Consider the following 14,863-nt stretch of genomic DNA (forward strand, 5'->3'; position numbering starts at 1 on the left):
GTTGGGCCGGTATTCCATATACTTCGTGGTTCCAAAGAAGGAAGGCACGTTCAGGCCGATTTTGGATTTAAAGCGGGTCAACTGGGCACTACGCGTTCCGCGTTTTCGCATGGAGACGCTGCGGTCTGTTATTGCGGCCGTCCACAAGGGAGACTTTTTGTCGTCTTTGGATCAAACCGAGGCATATCTCCACATTGGAATCCAGGAGCATCATCAGAGATTCCTGAGGTTCATGGTGTTGGGGGACCATTTTCAGTTTTGCGCCCTCCCGTTCGGGTTAGCGACTGCCCCCAGAGTTTTCACCAAGGTTCTGGTGGTAATTGCAGCTTTTCTTCGCCGTCAAGGGATACTGGTACATCCCTATCTCGACGATTGGCTTATCCGGGCAAAGTCGGAAGCATTGTGCAAGCGAGTGGTCCGGTTGGTGGTGGAGCAACTTCAGAAACTAGGTTGGGTGATCAACTTCACGAAGAGCCATCTAGAACCGACTCAGCAATTGGAGTTCCTGGGAGCCCCGTTCGATACATCGGTGGAAAATGTGTTCCTACCACATCAGCGGATGGTCAATCTGATGGCGCGCGTGCAAAACCTGTTAGACCTGCCATTACCTAAGGCCTGGGATTATTTACAAGTCATTGGACATATGGCATCTACGCTGGAAATGGTACCATGGGGCTTTGCGCATATGCGGCCTTTACAAAGAGCACTTCTCTCCCGCTGGGATCCCAGGTCCGAGGACTACGACATGCTGTTACCATTGGTGGAACCGGCCCGATCCAGTCTCACTTGGTGGTTGATCCCGGCCCATCTTCTGCAGGGGGTGGACTTAGAACCTCCACCTTGGATAGTCATGACGACGGATGCCAGTCTGTCCGGCTGGGGGGCTGTGTGTCAGTCCTGAGCAGTGCAGGGGAGGTGGTCCCCTTGGCAAGCCACTTGGTCCATCAATCGTCTGGAGACCAGGGCGGTGCATCTAGCCTTGCATCAACTCCTCCCAATGGTACACAGTCGGGCGGTATGAATTCTATCGGACAACGCGACCACTGTGGCCTATATAAACAGGCAAGGGGGCACGAAGAGTTGTTCGGTGGCGGCCGAAGCGTCGTTGTTGATGTCCTGGGCGGAACGTCATTTATCCCGCATCGCGGCCACCCATATTGTAGGCGTGGACAACATTCAAGTGGATTATCTCAGTCTGCAACATCTAGACCCAGGAGAATGGGAGCTGTCGGCCGAGGCGATGCACCTCATATCTCAACGATGGGGGGGTTCCACACTTGGACTTGATGGCAACTCGACTAAATGCCAAGGCGGCGCGTTTCTTCAGCCGAAGGTGAGAGCACGGATCGGAAGGGGTGGATGCGCTAGTGCTTCCGTGGCCTCCTCACATCCTCCTTTATGTGTTTCCTTCGTGGCCCCTGATGGGAAAGGTGTTAAGGCGCATAGAATTCCATCGGGGGCTGTTAATTCTCGTGGCTCCGGAGTGGCCAAGGCGCCCGTGGTTCGCAGATCTCGTCAACCTGGCGGTGGACGGACCGCTGCGTCTCGGTCATCTCCTGAATCTCCTACGCCGGGGCCCGGTATGTTTCGATCTGGCGGATCGCTTTTCTCTGGCGGCTTGGCTTATGAGACAGTTGGCTTATGAGACAGTTGAGAAAGAAAGGTTATCCAGAAGCGGTTATTTCTACCCTTCTTCAGGCGCGCAGATCCTCAACTACTCTTACCTATGCTAGAGTGTGGAAGGTCTTTGATTCATGGTGTAGTGAGTTTGAGATTGCGCCGCGACAGGCTTCTGTAGGGCATATCCTTACGTTTTTACAGGACGGTTTGAAGAAGGGTTTGGCATACAATTCCCTTAGGGATCAGGTGGCAGCGCTGGGCTGCTTGAGGGGCAAGATTGAAGGTTCCTCTCTTGCATGTCACCCAGATGTGGCTCGGTTTTTGCGAGGGGTTAGGAATTTGCGTCCCCCTGTGAGGGTTCCATGTCCTTCCTGGAGCTTGAACTTGGTTCTTCGTGGGCTCTGCACTGCCCCCTTTGAGCCTATTAAGAGGTCCACCTTGAAGGATTTAACTCTCAAGACAGTATTTCTAGTGGCCATTTTGTCAGTGCGTCACGTTTCAGAACTTCAGGCTCTTTCGTGCAGGGAACCGTTCTTGCGTATTTCTGAGTCGGGAGTTTCTTTACGCACAGTACCTTCCTTCTTGCCTAAGGTGGTATTGGCCTTCCATGTCAATCAGACGGTGGAGTTGCCTTCCTTTATGGAGGAGGAACTCCGGTCTTCTCAAGGTCGGAACTTGAGGCATTTGGATGTCCGTCGAGTACTCCTGCGGTACTTGGAGGTAACTAATGATTTTCGAAGGTCGGATCATCTGTTCGTGTTGTGGAATGGATCCAAGAAGGGTCTTCAGGTATCCAAGACAACTATCGCCTGCTGGATGAAGAGTGCAATCGCGTCCACATACATTGACAGTGGTAAGGTGGTTCCTGTCGGGCTTAAGGCTCACTCTCTGCGTTCTCAGGCAGCTTCGTGGGCTGAAAGCCAGTTTGTGTCTTGCCAGGAGATTTGCAGGGCGGCCACTTGGAAATTCTTGCATATATTTGCTAGGCTTTATCGCTTGGATGTTCGTGGTCCGTCGTCTGAGTCCTTTGGGAGCAGCATGATTCGAGCGGGACTCTCTGGGTCCCACCCCATTTAAGGCGGCTCGGGTACATCCCAGCAGTCTGAACTGATCCTGGTACGTACAGGGAAAGGAAAATTAGTTTCTTACCTGATAATTTTCGTTCCTGTAGTACCAAGGATCAGTCCAGACGCCCGCCCAAGTCATTTTCGTGAGAGTCCGCTCGTGTTTCTATCGTTCGTTCTTTTGTGATCTACACCTACAGTTTATAATTACAAGTATTGCTGCAGATTATACGGTAAGTTGTTCTGAGGTTTGTTTCTAGTTTAATACATAGGGTGACAGGTTTGTTTATGTCTTTAGGCAATGTTACTACTTGATCTGGTCAGTGGTTGAGCTAAAAAGGTTGATTTCGTGGTGGAAGTGATTATTTAGTTCCTTCTGCTTTGATATCGAATATACTGAGGGATCGCAGGTGGCACACCGGTATATCTAGGGGGTGCTTTTCAGCTTTTCTCTGACTCCATCTGCTGGAGGGGAGGCATAACCCAGCAGTCTGGACTGATCCTTGGTACTACAGGAACGAAAATTATCAGGTAAGAAACTAATTTTCCTATATATGCACAGATACAGGAAATCCTCCAAGGTTTAATGTTAATCAACTAAGAAGCTGCAACCAACTCTTCGCTCACACCGCTCCCTGAGATGAAACCCCACTCCCTTCAGGCGTTTTACAAGTACAAATCTGAAATGTAATCTTGCTATTTTTATTGACAGGTTATTCAATTCTTAATCCTGATGTAATATTCAAGATTAAAAAGGAAGATGAAAAATATTTCGCTCATTACAGTGAGTGGGAGGGAAAAGAAAACATGAACAATCCCACTACTAGTAAGTAAATGTTCTGGATTTAAAGAGCTTTGGATTTTCAGATCACAGGAGATGGATCATTAACATCAGACATTTGGAGATGTTAACATCTGTTTCCTAATATAATATTAGCAGGTCCTCTGTGAATCCTTCCAGGACATGATTGTTTTCTCATCACAGGCCTTCCAGTTGTAACGTCTGTGTTCTCACTGAGCATTAAACAAGAGGAAGATCTGCCCTTCATGGATCCTCCAGAATCTGAGATGACCGAAGAGATTCACACTCCGGTATCAGGCAAGTATCAAATTCCTTCTAAGGTCAGCCAAGGCCATTTTGTATTTCATTGTTTGGTGGGGAAAGAAGCTGTTGTCCTCTCTCTTGCTGTCAGTGTCTGATTCCGATAAGCTGGGTGGGGGGGGGGGGGGGGAGGGTCATCTAATGGAGGTGGGTAACTCGGGGCGGCGGGGGGGGGGGTATAGTTAGGCTGGCAAGGCCTTTGATCCTGTTCTGTTGCGAGGTTGAGGAATCTGTATTATTGCCAGGGATGGAGGGGCCTCTCCATTGTTGTAGTGCGGGGAGGGGCAACGTTCCTGTTTAGGACACAGCAGCTTGGTTTATTCGAGATGAGAGATCACCAGCAGGAACTAAAAGGCTCAGGTGTTTTCCTTGTGTGAGCCATGTTCTGAGTGCCCTGAGCCTTGCAGCGCACTGTGATCCCAGCACTGAAACCAAGGGCCCTGGGGTTCACACAGATATTGGGAGAGTTAGGGATGGAGGTGGGGGTTGTGGGGAGGAAGGAAGAGGAAGGGTGTCTTATTTGAAGTTGGATTTAGCAGGGATGAGATGTGGGAGTGGGAGTGGGAGGCAGTAAGAAAGTTAAACATTTCCTTTTATCCAGTGCAGTTTTGGAGGCAGGAGACTTTTAAATATTTAGGGGGGCGGGGGGGGGCTTGGAAATGGCATTTAAGCAGACACATTCTTTTGAATATATCTGGTTAAGTGAGATGTTATATACAGTCACACAAGGTTTGGGTGACTTTAAATCTAACTAACGAAATTCAAAAGATGATCGATTACAGTTCAAGTTATCCGGCTAAAGTTAGCCAGATAACTTTATTTGGGGATATTGTATTTCGTGGAATGTTTATCCCACTGAATATCTGAGACAAATTATCCAGCTAATCTTACTAGATAACTTGTCCACCCACCGGCTAGGTGAATATTGGGCCCATTGTGCAGAGCCTGTCTTGCTCTCAGAAAGCTCTCGAAAACCTGGTTCTATAGTTCTTTAAACACCTTTGCTCTAGAGCTAAATGTTACTTTCTCTGTACATACCCGGATCAGTCCAGACAGTGGGTTGAGCCTCCTTTCCAGCAGATGAAGACAGACAAAAATTCGAAAGGTATCCTATATCAGGACAGTGCTCTCCCTGTGTCCCTTCAGTATTTCTCTGTCTCCAGCAGATGAAGGTGGCAGACCCTGCGGTTCCCACTCTTTTAGCTAATTGCATTCTTTGAGGAAGTTCTTCCTTTTCTTTTTCCATATTTCTCCAGGATCCAGCAAGTATTTGACAAATAAGCTTTCAAACGTTAAAAAAAAAAAGTTTTATTGTCAGGAGATTCAGTTTTCTTTCTCCTCGCTCTTATATGGTCCTAGGGGGGGTTTTCCCCACTTGATTCTTCAGCCTAGGGCCCTTTCCCAGTGACCCATTGCCTGGCCTGGGGTGATACTGGTGGTACAGTCCCTCCCCCATTGGGACCACTGAGATGTTTAATGCCTCGGGTTCACTGTTGACAGAGAAGCCGGCATTCCTCTGTCGTTTAAAAAAAAAAAAAAAAAAAAGTAAACATACCTACGAGTGTTTTATTGCTTGGAAGCTAGCAGCATTCAGGGAAGGAGCAAAGTGCAGGCCTAATTTCTCCTGCTCCAGCTCACAGCCAGGCACAGCAGAATCTTGCCATTTTTCAGCAGCAGTTTCTCTTCCCCCCCCACCTCCATTGTTATGCCTTGATTTCCGTTTTGTGTTGCATGCGGGGAGCCTGCTTCGCGGCTCTCCCGCGACGAGTTTTGTTCTCTTTGTTCACCTGGCGGTGAGGGGCCCTCTTCTACAGTGGCGAAATCAGCGACCCGTGGTCGGGCCGGCAAATGCGCTGTCAGACCTGCTCCATTCCTGCAAACCACGGGAACGGTGGCCATTTTGTCTTCAGATCTCCTGGCCGATTCGGGGCCTGAGGGGTAAGGGATTCTATTTTTACTCATTCTCCTCCGCATTTAAGCCCCGTGGATCTCCCTGGTTCGGTCTCTGACCCCATCCACGATGGCCCCCCTCCCCCAATGCCAGGGAAAGCCCCTAAGCATTTTTCCACAGATTTTGTACTCTTATTACATAAGGCCTATATCGCTAGCTTACAGCAACAGGATGACCCCTCCCCGGACCCCCCACCTGCAAATATTCCTAGGGTGTCTACAGAACAGGGACCCAATCTTCCTGATTCTCAGGGGACTGTCCGGGTCAGAACTGTACCGAGGGTCCCGGATCCTCCAGATCCTGCTAACACCTCACCTCAGCTCCCAGACCTTGTCCCAGATGCAGATATTTTAAATCAAAATCCTCCAGTCGAGGGAGACGACCCGCGGGTATTGCGTTTGTTCCAGCGGGAGTAGCTAGAGCCGCTCATTCCTTTTGTCCTGGCCGAACTGGGGATAGATGTCCCTCCGGACGAATCTGCAAGTATCCCAACTTCCAGTAACGTGGACCCTGGTCCTGGCTGGACTGAGAGTACCCCCCACGTACGTTCCCATTCTACCCTATGCTAATGCAGCTACTACTCCGGGAATCTTCCAAATCTGGCCTTTGGGTAGGCAGGGCAATGGACAAACTCTATCCCCTTCAGATCAGTGCCTAGAGATGCTAAAAGTCCCTAAAGTGGACGCTTCAGTTTACGCGGTCACCAAAAGAACTTCCATCCCAGTGGTAGGAGCAACGGTTTTAAAGGATCTTCAGGATTGTAAGTTGAAATGCATCTCAAACGGATTTTTGTCGTTTTGGTGCTAGGCGTTCGGGCGACAGTCTGTAGCAGTCTCATGCAGCGGGTAAGCCTTAGGTGGGTTCAACAACTACTCAGCACCCAGGACCTCCCGTATGCAGAGGCGTAACGTCTTGAGGCTGCGGTGGCGTATGGTGCTGATGCCCTCTACGATCTCCTCAGAGTCCTAGTCAGATCCATGGTTTCGGCCAGGCGCCTCCTCTGGCTGCGAAATTGGGCAATGGACTCCTCTTGTAAAGCACACTTGGGCACTCTCCCATTCAAGGGTAAGTTTCTCTTTGGGGAGGACCTGGAACAGCTTATCAAATCTTTAGGCGACAACAAGATTCATAAGCTGCCTGAGGTTCGCCCTAAACCGTCCAGCGCAGCGCAGGTACAACAGGCCACGGGGGGTTCCACAACGAAATCCCTCCACAAAATCTCAATCGTGGTCTCATTCCTTTTGTGGATGATGACCATTCCGAGACGGTACTCCCCAAGGTTCTGCCCCAAAGGCCTCGCAATGAGATACGGCCAGCTCATTCCTCCGTTCCCAACTTAGGAGGCCGGCTCTCTCTCTTTATCATGAGGAATGGGTCAAAATTACTTCAGATCGGTGGGTCCTCGAAGTAATAGAATGAGGCTATGCTTTAGAGTTTGCTCGGTCTCTTCCAGACCGCTACCTAGTCTCACCTTGCGAACCCCCTCGGAAACAGCAGGTGGTGCGCCAAACTCTCGACAGGCTTCAGCAGCTTGGAGCCATAGTTCCTGTCCCCCCCCGAGGAGCAGGGGTTAGGCCAGTATTCCATCTACTTCGTGGTTCCAAAAAAGGATGGCTCTTTCCTGCCAATCCTGGAACTAAGAGAGTCAACAAGGCGCTCAAGGTTCCCCATTTTCAGATGGAAACCTTGAGGGCGGTAATAGCTGCGGTTTACACCAGCGAATTTCTAGCTTCTCTGGATTTGATGGAGGCGTATCTTCATATCCCGATCTGCCTGGAACATCAGAAGTATCTACGCTTCAACATCCTAGGGCATCATTACCAGTTTCGAGCACTTCCGTTCGGTCTCGCCACCGCCCCCCCGCACATTTACCAAGGTAATGATGGTAGTGGCGGCCTTCCTCCGTCAGGAGGGAGTACTGGTTCATCCTTACCTGGACGACTAGCTCATTCAGGTCTCTGCACAGTAGCGGTCAACAAAGTTTTGTTGCTTCTCAGCTCCCTCGGTTGGATAGTCAATTTCCCCAAGAGCAGCCTCAAGCCTTCTCAAGTCCTGGAATTCTTAGAGGCATGCTTCGACAAACGCGCGGGCAAAGTTTTTCTTCCTGAGGGCTTGGCGCTCAAGCTCAGGGATCAAGTTTGACATCTGTTATCTCTCTCAGTGCCCACAGCCTGGGACTACCTGCAGGTCCTGGGCTCCATGGCTTCAACTATAGATTTGGTTCCGTGGGCCTTCGCACGTATTCGTCCATTACAGAAAGCTTTGCTATCCTGCTGTAAACCGCTCTCTGACTTTACCGTTTCCAGCATTCAGTGGTGGCTGTCGCTCGACCACTTGCTGAAGGGGATGCACCTGGAAACCCCCCCAGTGGATCATTGTTACGATGGACGCCAATCTCTCCAGCTGAGGAGCGGTTTGCCAGACTCAGTCTACACAAGGACAGTGGTCCCCAGCTCAGTCTCACTGGCACACCAATCATCTGGAAGCCCGAGTGATTCATCTGGCGCTGAAGGCATTCCTGCCATTGATCCGTCGCAAAGCGGTTTGAGTTCTCTCCGACAATGCCACCACAGTGGCTTACATCAATCGCCAAGGTGGGACCAGGAGTCATCTAGTAGCCCTGGAAGCCAGCAAGTTGTTCTCCTGGGCGGAATGACATCTTTCTCGATTGGCAGCCTCCCACATTGCGGGGAAGGAGAATGTTCAAGCCGACTTCTTAAGTCATCAACACCTAGACCCCAGAGAGTGGCAGTTGTCCGAAGAGGCAATGGATCTTCTAGTTCGCAATTGGGGCACTCCCCACTAATGGCCATGCTGAGAAATGCGAAGGCTCCCAGATTCTTCAGTCGCAGAAGAGAGCACGGCTTGGAGGGGTGGACACCCTGGTGCTACCCTGGCCTCAGGACATACTCCTCTGCGTGTTCTCACCCTGGCCTCTAGTGGGGAAGGTACTCAGAAGAATAGAACTCCACAAGAGGTCGGTCATTCTTGTGGCACCAGAATGGCCCCGAAGACCATGGTTCGCGGATCAAGTAAACCTCGCAACAGAAGGTCCTCTCTGCCTCGATCACCTCCCAAACCTTCTACGGCAAGGTCCAGTATTTTTTGATCAGGCAGATCGCTTTTGTCTAGTGGCCTGGCTTTTGAGAGGTGGAGACTGATGAAGAAAGGTTATAGGGAGTAGGTTATTTCCACTCTGTTGCGCGCGCATAAGACTTCTACCTTTCTCGCTTACATACGGGTTTGGAGGGTGTTTGAGTCTGTGTGCGGACTCCGGAATCCCTGCGCACAGGGCCCCAGTTTCCCATGTCCTCTCTTTTCTACAGAATGGCCTCTCCAAGGGTTTGTCTTTCAATTCTCTTCGAGTACAGGTCTCCGCCCCTGGTTCCCTTTTAGGGCAGGTTGATGGTTACGCTCTGGCAGCTCATCCAGATGTCATTCGGTTCCTCAAGGGGGCAAAGCATTTGACCCTGCCTGTCCAGGCTACATGCCCGTCATGGACTCTCAATCTGGTGCTTTGAGTTCTCTGTGAGATGCTTTTCGAACCAACGGGCCACGCTCAAAGACTTGACTTAAGACAGTTTTTCTAGTTTCTATTTGTTCAGCCAGGAGAGTGTCTGAGCTCCAAGCCTTGTCTTGCAGGGAGCCATTTCTTCGATTTTCTGATTCAAGTGTCTCACTAAAGACTGTACCATCCTTTTTACCAAAGGTCATTTCCTCTTTTCATTTAAATCAGTCCGTGGAACTCCCTGCCTTTTCTACATAGGATACTATGACCACTCATGGTAGGGACCTCAAGCTCCTTGATGTGAAACGAGCCCTGCTGCGATACTTAGGTTACAAATGACTTCCGGGTCTCAGATAATTTCTTTGTCTTATGGAGTGGACCCAATAGAGGGAATAAGGCATCAAAGGCTACCATCACTCACTGGCTAAAGGAGGCGATTGCCTCAGCTAATATTTGTCGTGGCCGGCTGGGTTTAAAGGCCCACTCTCTCCGGTCGCAGGCTACCTCTTGGGTGGAAAGCCAGCTGGTCTCTCCACAAGAGATATGCAGAGCAGCTACCTGGAAATCTCTTCATATTTTTGCTCGTCATTATCATCTCAATGTGCAGGCGCCAGCTTTTGGCTCTTTCGGCAGACAAGTGCTTTGAACGGGACTATCTGGGTCCCACCCTTCTTAGGGAAGCTTTGGTACATCCCACTGTCTGGACTGATCCGGGTACGTACAGGGAAAGGAAAATTGGTTCTAACCTGCTAATTTTCGTTCCTGTAGTACCACGGATCAGTCCAGACGCCCGCCCTTAGTGGAGGGAATCTAATTTTCTTCTTTTCAGCAACCGCTCAAAGTACTATCATTCACAGTTATGCAGATTTACAAGGCACCAGAAGTATCTATTGCATATATATATATATATATATGAGCGATTACTTTGCATTTCTTCAAAGTTTACAGTTACATTTTGGAGGTTAGACATTTTTACTTGCTATTGAGCTTATATCTTGGGGTTACATGTTTTCTGCTTTGATAACGTTTACACTGAAGGGACGCAGGGGGACACTGTCCTGATTATAGGATACCTTTCAAGTATTTCTCTGTCTCCATCTGCTGGAAAGGAGACTCAACCCACTGTCTGGACTGATCCGTGGTACTGCAGGAACGAAAATTAGCAGGTAAGAACCAATTTTCCTGTGTATTTACTGGTTCTTTTTGTTTTATTTCTACTCGGTTTTCTGGGGGTTTTGTTTTGTTTTATTCCTCTGTTATGAATTAACCAGATAGTTATTTGTTTCTGAAGTTTCTGAGTTATAGTCATGTTGTGCTTTCAGTTCTGTTACTATTGTAAGGTTTCTGCTTTATTATGGTACGATTTTGAGAGTCTTCCAGAATTAGGCAATTTATAAATAGAATGTAACAAAAAATACATTTTCCCATTTTTCTAACAGGCAGTCAGGATTACAAACACTACCCCAAAGTGGAGATCCTAAAAATGGAAGAGCCTCCTGTCAGAGACCAGCTGGAGGGAGGAACGGTGAGTAAAATATTCCGTTTAGAATAAAATCCTTCATGCAGTTCCCCACATGTGTGTATGAACGTCAGGTTTCCTCTTTCCTCAGATTCCTGGGGCTCAGTCTTGAATCCCTCTTGTTCAAATTGGATTTCACTTTCAGGAGTGACATTTGGGTAGGCTGTTATGGGAAAATATTGTTAAAATATATATTAAAAAAAAAATACATAAACTATGTTATAGGGCTTTTGACAGTGAGATCAACTCTCCGGTAGATTAAAGCATGAAGAGAGCTCTGTTCTCTTAAATACCTAGAAGCCGATATTTAGTACCACTTATCCAGCTAAGTTATTTTTTAGTTATTCCTGTTACTTCCTTCTCCATATGCTAGTTGCATATACTTTTGTTTCTCAAATTGTTCTATGTATCATTGTTTCGTTCCAATGTAAACCGGGGTGAAGGCATGTGCTAAACCTCGGTATATAAAAGCTTCAAATAAATAAATAAATAAAGTGGCTATGGCTGAATATCTTGCTGTGCTGAGCAGCTGCCACTTAACTATTTAACTAGCTAAGTCACTAGCTGCATATGTGGTGGGCGGGGAATGGACATTCCAGGGAAGAGCTGAGTTAGGCAGATAAGTCATTCAGCTAACTTCAGTGTTTGGAGATAGCTGGATAACTGATCTGCCTAACTCTGGTCGGCCTATAGAGGTGTCCTAAAGGTAGCTGGATAAACTTATACAGCTAACTTTATGATAGTCAAGAATATACAGAGTTGCGTCTGTACTCCTGAATATACATGGCTAGTTTATCTGGCTAACTAGCCAAGTCACACAGTGGCTGAATATTGACCTAAATGTCCTGATTACCTGATATCCAGAGATACATTGGAAATCTTGGATTCTGGGTGATCCAGCAGTTGAAAGGAGGAAGCGGCAATAGCACATGTGGGCTGGAAGCATCAGCCTGTGCAGATTTTTTAAAGGAGAAGGCAGCAGTAGTAGCAATAGGCTTGACCCATGGCCACCCAATGCAATCTACCTTGTTAAAAGGAGATAAATCATTTCATTACTATTCCCTAAATTCCCCTCACCCCACCATTTTGAGTCAGTCCACTGGTAGTTGATGGTTGTATTAAATAGGGTGGACAGATCCTAGAAAATAATCACCATTTCTTGACCGTTATCTCTTGTCTAATACAGATCATATAATAAGGATACTAACACACACATTATAATGAAGCTGGAGGGAGAGGGGCTGAGGGTGTCCTGTTTGCTGTTCCAGGCATCGGTCACGTTCAGTGACGTCACTGTTTATTTCTTGGAAATGGAGTGGGACATTCTGGGAGAATGGCAGAAGGAGCTGTACAAGAAGGTCATCAAGGAGATTCACTGCATCCTCATGTCACGGGGTAAATTGACCTTTTCTATCAGCTATATATTGACACATTTCAGAATGAAGACTGCCATTTTTATGCTACTTCCTGGATCACCTGGACACCAAAAACTTAGGACCTAGCTCCTGATATCTTGTGGCTCTCCAGGGCCCAGTAAAATATATCCATTCTTCAGGCCTCTCAAAAGATTCTGTGCTGAATGATAAAACTTGAATGTTCAACTGATCTTGTATGAAGCCTGTTTAAGACTGTCTCTTACAACCAAATCTGGCACAGGGGGAAGGGGAGGGTGGATTTTCTCTCTGATTCATATCTGAGAACTACAACTTCTGTGTAAGGACTCGATTTGTTAGCTCTGCATTAGATAACTATACTGTTTCCCTGTACGCAACTGGATCAGTCCAGACAGCTGGGTTTTGCCTCCCAGCAGATGGAGACAGAAAGTTTTGAAGGCATCGCCCCTTAACCCGGTGTTCCACCTGCACCACTTCAGTATTTCTCTGTTTCCAGCAGATGGAGGTGGTGCAAAACCTGCAGCTCTGTACCTAGACTAAAAGAAAAAAAAGGAAGATTCAAACTTGAAAGCACTTTGTTTCCTGGGAGGTTGTGAGGTCCTGGGGGGACTATCCCTCCCAGTTGTAGGCACTATCGAGCAGGGGTTAGGGATCCCAAATTTGCTCTGGTTTTTGCGCCGGGGTGATAGCCAGGGGACTGGCTCCCTCCCCTCCCAGCCCAGTGCCTTTGCCACTTACTGTACAGGGAAGTACTTGTGGAAGCCGTAGTGACCCTCCTGCAATCCCTGATCAAGCTCACCAAGAGCCAACTCTGGGGTTCTTAGGGGCGAAGTTCGATACCCGGGCTGGTAAAGTGTTTCCCTCGGAGGATTGCATGGTCAAGCTATTCTCGCAGATCAAGAGGTTTCTGGATATGAGGATCCCCACGGCATAGCACTACCTACAGATTCTCGGCTCCATGGCCTCCACCTAGAGTTGGTCCCATGGGCATTTGCTCACATGCGACCTCTTCAGAGGGCTCTCCTCTCCAGAGGAGACCCCGGGTCGGAACAGTTTCTTCTTCCTCTACCGCTTACGGAGCCTGCCAGATCCAGCCTCTCGTGGTGGCCCTGTCGGGATCATTTGGCCTGTGGTGTGAACCTCGAACTACCACATTGGGTCGTGGTGATGGCCGACACCAGCCCCTCTGGTTGAGGGGCAGTGTGCCAATCCTGGTCAGTGCAGGGGCAGTGGACAGTGGAGGAGGCCTCTTGGTCCATCAATCGCCTGGAGACTAGGGTGGTGTGGTTGGCATTTCTGGAGTTTCTCCCTCTGTTGCAGAGTCAAGTGGTTCAACGTCTGTCAGACAATGTGACCACGGTAGTGTACATCAATCGCCAGGGGGATACCTAGAGCAGAGCAGTGGCTCTGGAAGCAGACCTTCTCATGACTTGGAGGGAGCAGAACTTAGCCATGTTGGCAGCGTCTCACATTGCAGGATCCGACATCATTCAGGCAGATTTCCTCAGCCGACAGCAACTGGATCCGGGAGAGTGGGAGCTCTCCAAGGAGGCGATGGTGCTCATTTCGTGTAGATGGGGATCTCCTCACATCGACCTGATGGCAATGCAGGAGAATGCCAAGACCCCACGCTTCTTCAGTCGCAGAAGGGAATATGGGGCAGAAGGCATCGATGCCCTAGTTCTACCATGGCCGACCGAGGTGCTGGTGTACATGTTTTCCTTCGTGGCCTCACATGGGCATGTTTTTAAGAAGAATAGAATGTCACCCGGGACGGGTGATTCTCATTGCTCCAGAATGGCCCAGAAGGCCTTGGTTCATGAATCTAATCAACCTTGCCAAGGATGGACCCCTGAGCTGAGTCATCTACAGAATCTGCTCCGGCAAGGTCCTATATTTTTCAATCGAACAGATCGCTTTTGTCTAGTGGCTTGGCTTTTGGAAAGGCAGACTCTGAAGAAGAAAGGTTATTCGGAGGAGGTGATTTTCACGCTATTGCAAGTCAAAAAAACAACCTACTTCCTTGGCCTATGTCAGAGTCTGGGGAGTCTTCAAGTCTTGATGTACAGAACAGAGAGTAGATCCACGCATAGCATCTGTGATTCAGATCCTGGCTTTCCTGCAGCGGGGTCTGACTAAGGGCCTATCTTACAGTTCCCTGCGGGTCCAAGTCTCTGCTCTGAGTTGTTTACAAGGCAAGCTTCATGCGACCAGTTTGGTAGCTCATTCAGATGTTATGTCCTTCCTGCGAGGGGTGGAACACTTGAAGCCTCCGGCTCGCCAAGTTTGTCCCCGCTGATGCTTACATCTTGTTCTCAGAACGTGTACACCGCTCCTCTTGAACCTCTGAGAAACGCTTCTATCACAGATCTTACTCTGAAGGTGGTCTTCTTGGTGGCTGTTTGTTCTGCCCGGCAGGTCTTGGAGCTTCAAGCCCTGTCCTATAGAGACCCTTTCTTTTGGATTACGGATTCGGGGGTGTCCTTACGGACGGTCCCTTCCTTCTTGCCTAAGGTGGTCTCCACTTTTCATTTGAACCAAGCTGGATAGCTCCCAGCCCTTACGAATCTATAGCTCGGTTCGCCTCACACTTCGGAGTTCAGACGTCTGGATGTTCGCTGCGCCCTACTGCAATATCTGGAGGGCACTAACAGCTTCAGGATGTCTGACCACCTTGTCGTCCTCTGGAGTGGACCCAGAAGAGG

General features: G+C 48.8%; 1 protein-coding gene across 3 annotated transcripts in view; it reads left to right on the top strand.

Moving 5' to 3' along the window:
* Window positions 1-14,863, top strand: part of LOC115092963 (zinc finger protein 567-like) — a 1,005,854-nt gene that overhangs the window by 940,467 nt on the left and 50,524 nt on the right. For 2 of the 3 annotated variants that reach the window (XM_029604491.1, XM_029604483.1), the window contains 3 exons: window positions 3,670-3,783; window positions 10,685-10,770; window positions 12,033-12,159. In XM_029604491.1, the coding sequence (XP_029460351.1) occupies window positions 3,670-3,783; window positions 10,685-10,770; window positions 12,033-12,159 (327 nt within the window). Of the gene's footprint in view, window positions 1-3,396; window positions 3,511-3,669; window positions 3,784-10,684; window positions 10,771-12,032; window positions 12,160-14,863 lie in introns of all 3 variants that reach the window. The other variant, XM_029604498.1, reaches the window with a different exon arrangement.

This window comes from Rhinatrema bivittatum, chromosome 1, assembly GCF_901001135.1.
Source record: "Rhinatrema bivittatum chromosome 1, aRhiBiv1.1, whole genome shotgun sequence".
Lineage (NCBI taxonomy): Eukaryota > Metazoa > Chordata > Amphibia > Gymnophiona > Rhinatrematidae > Rhinatrema > Rhinatrema bivittatum.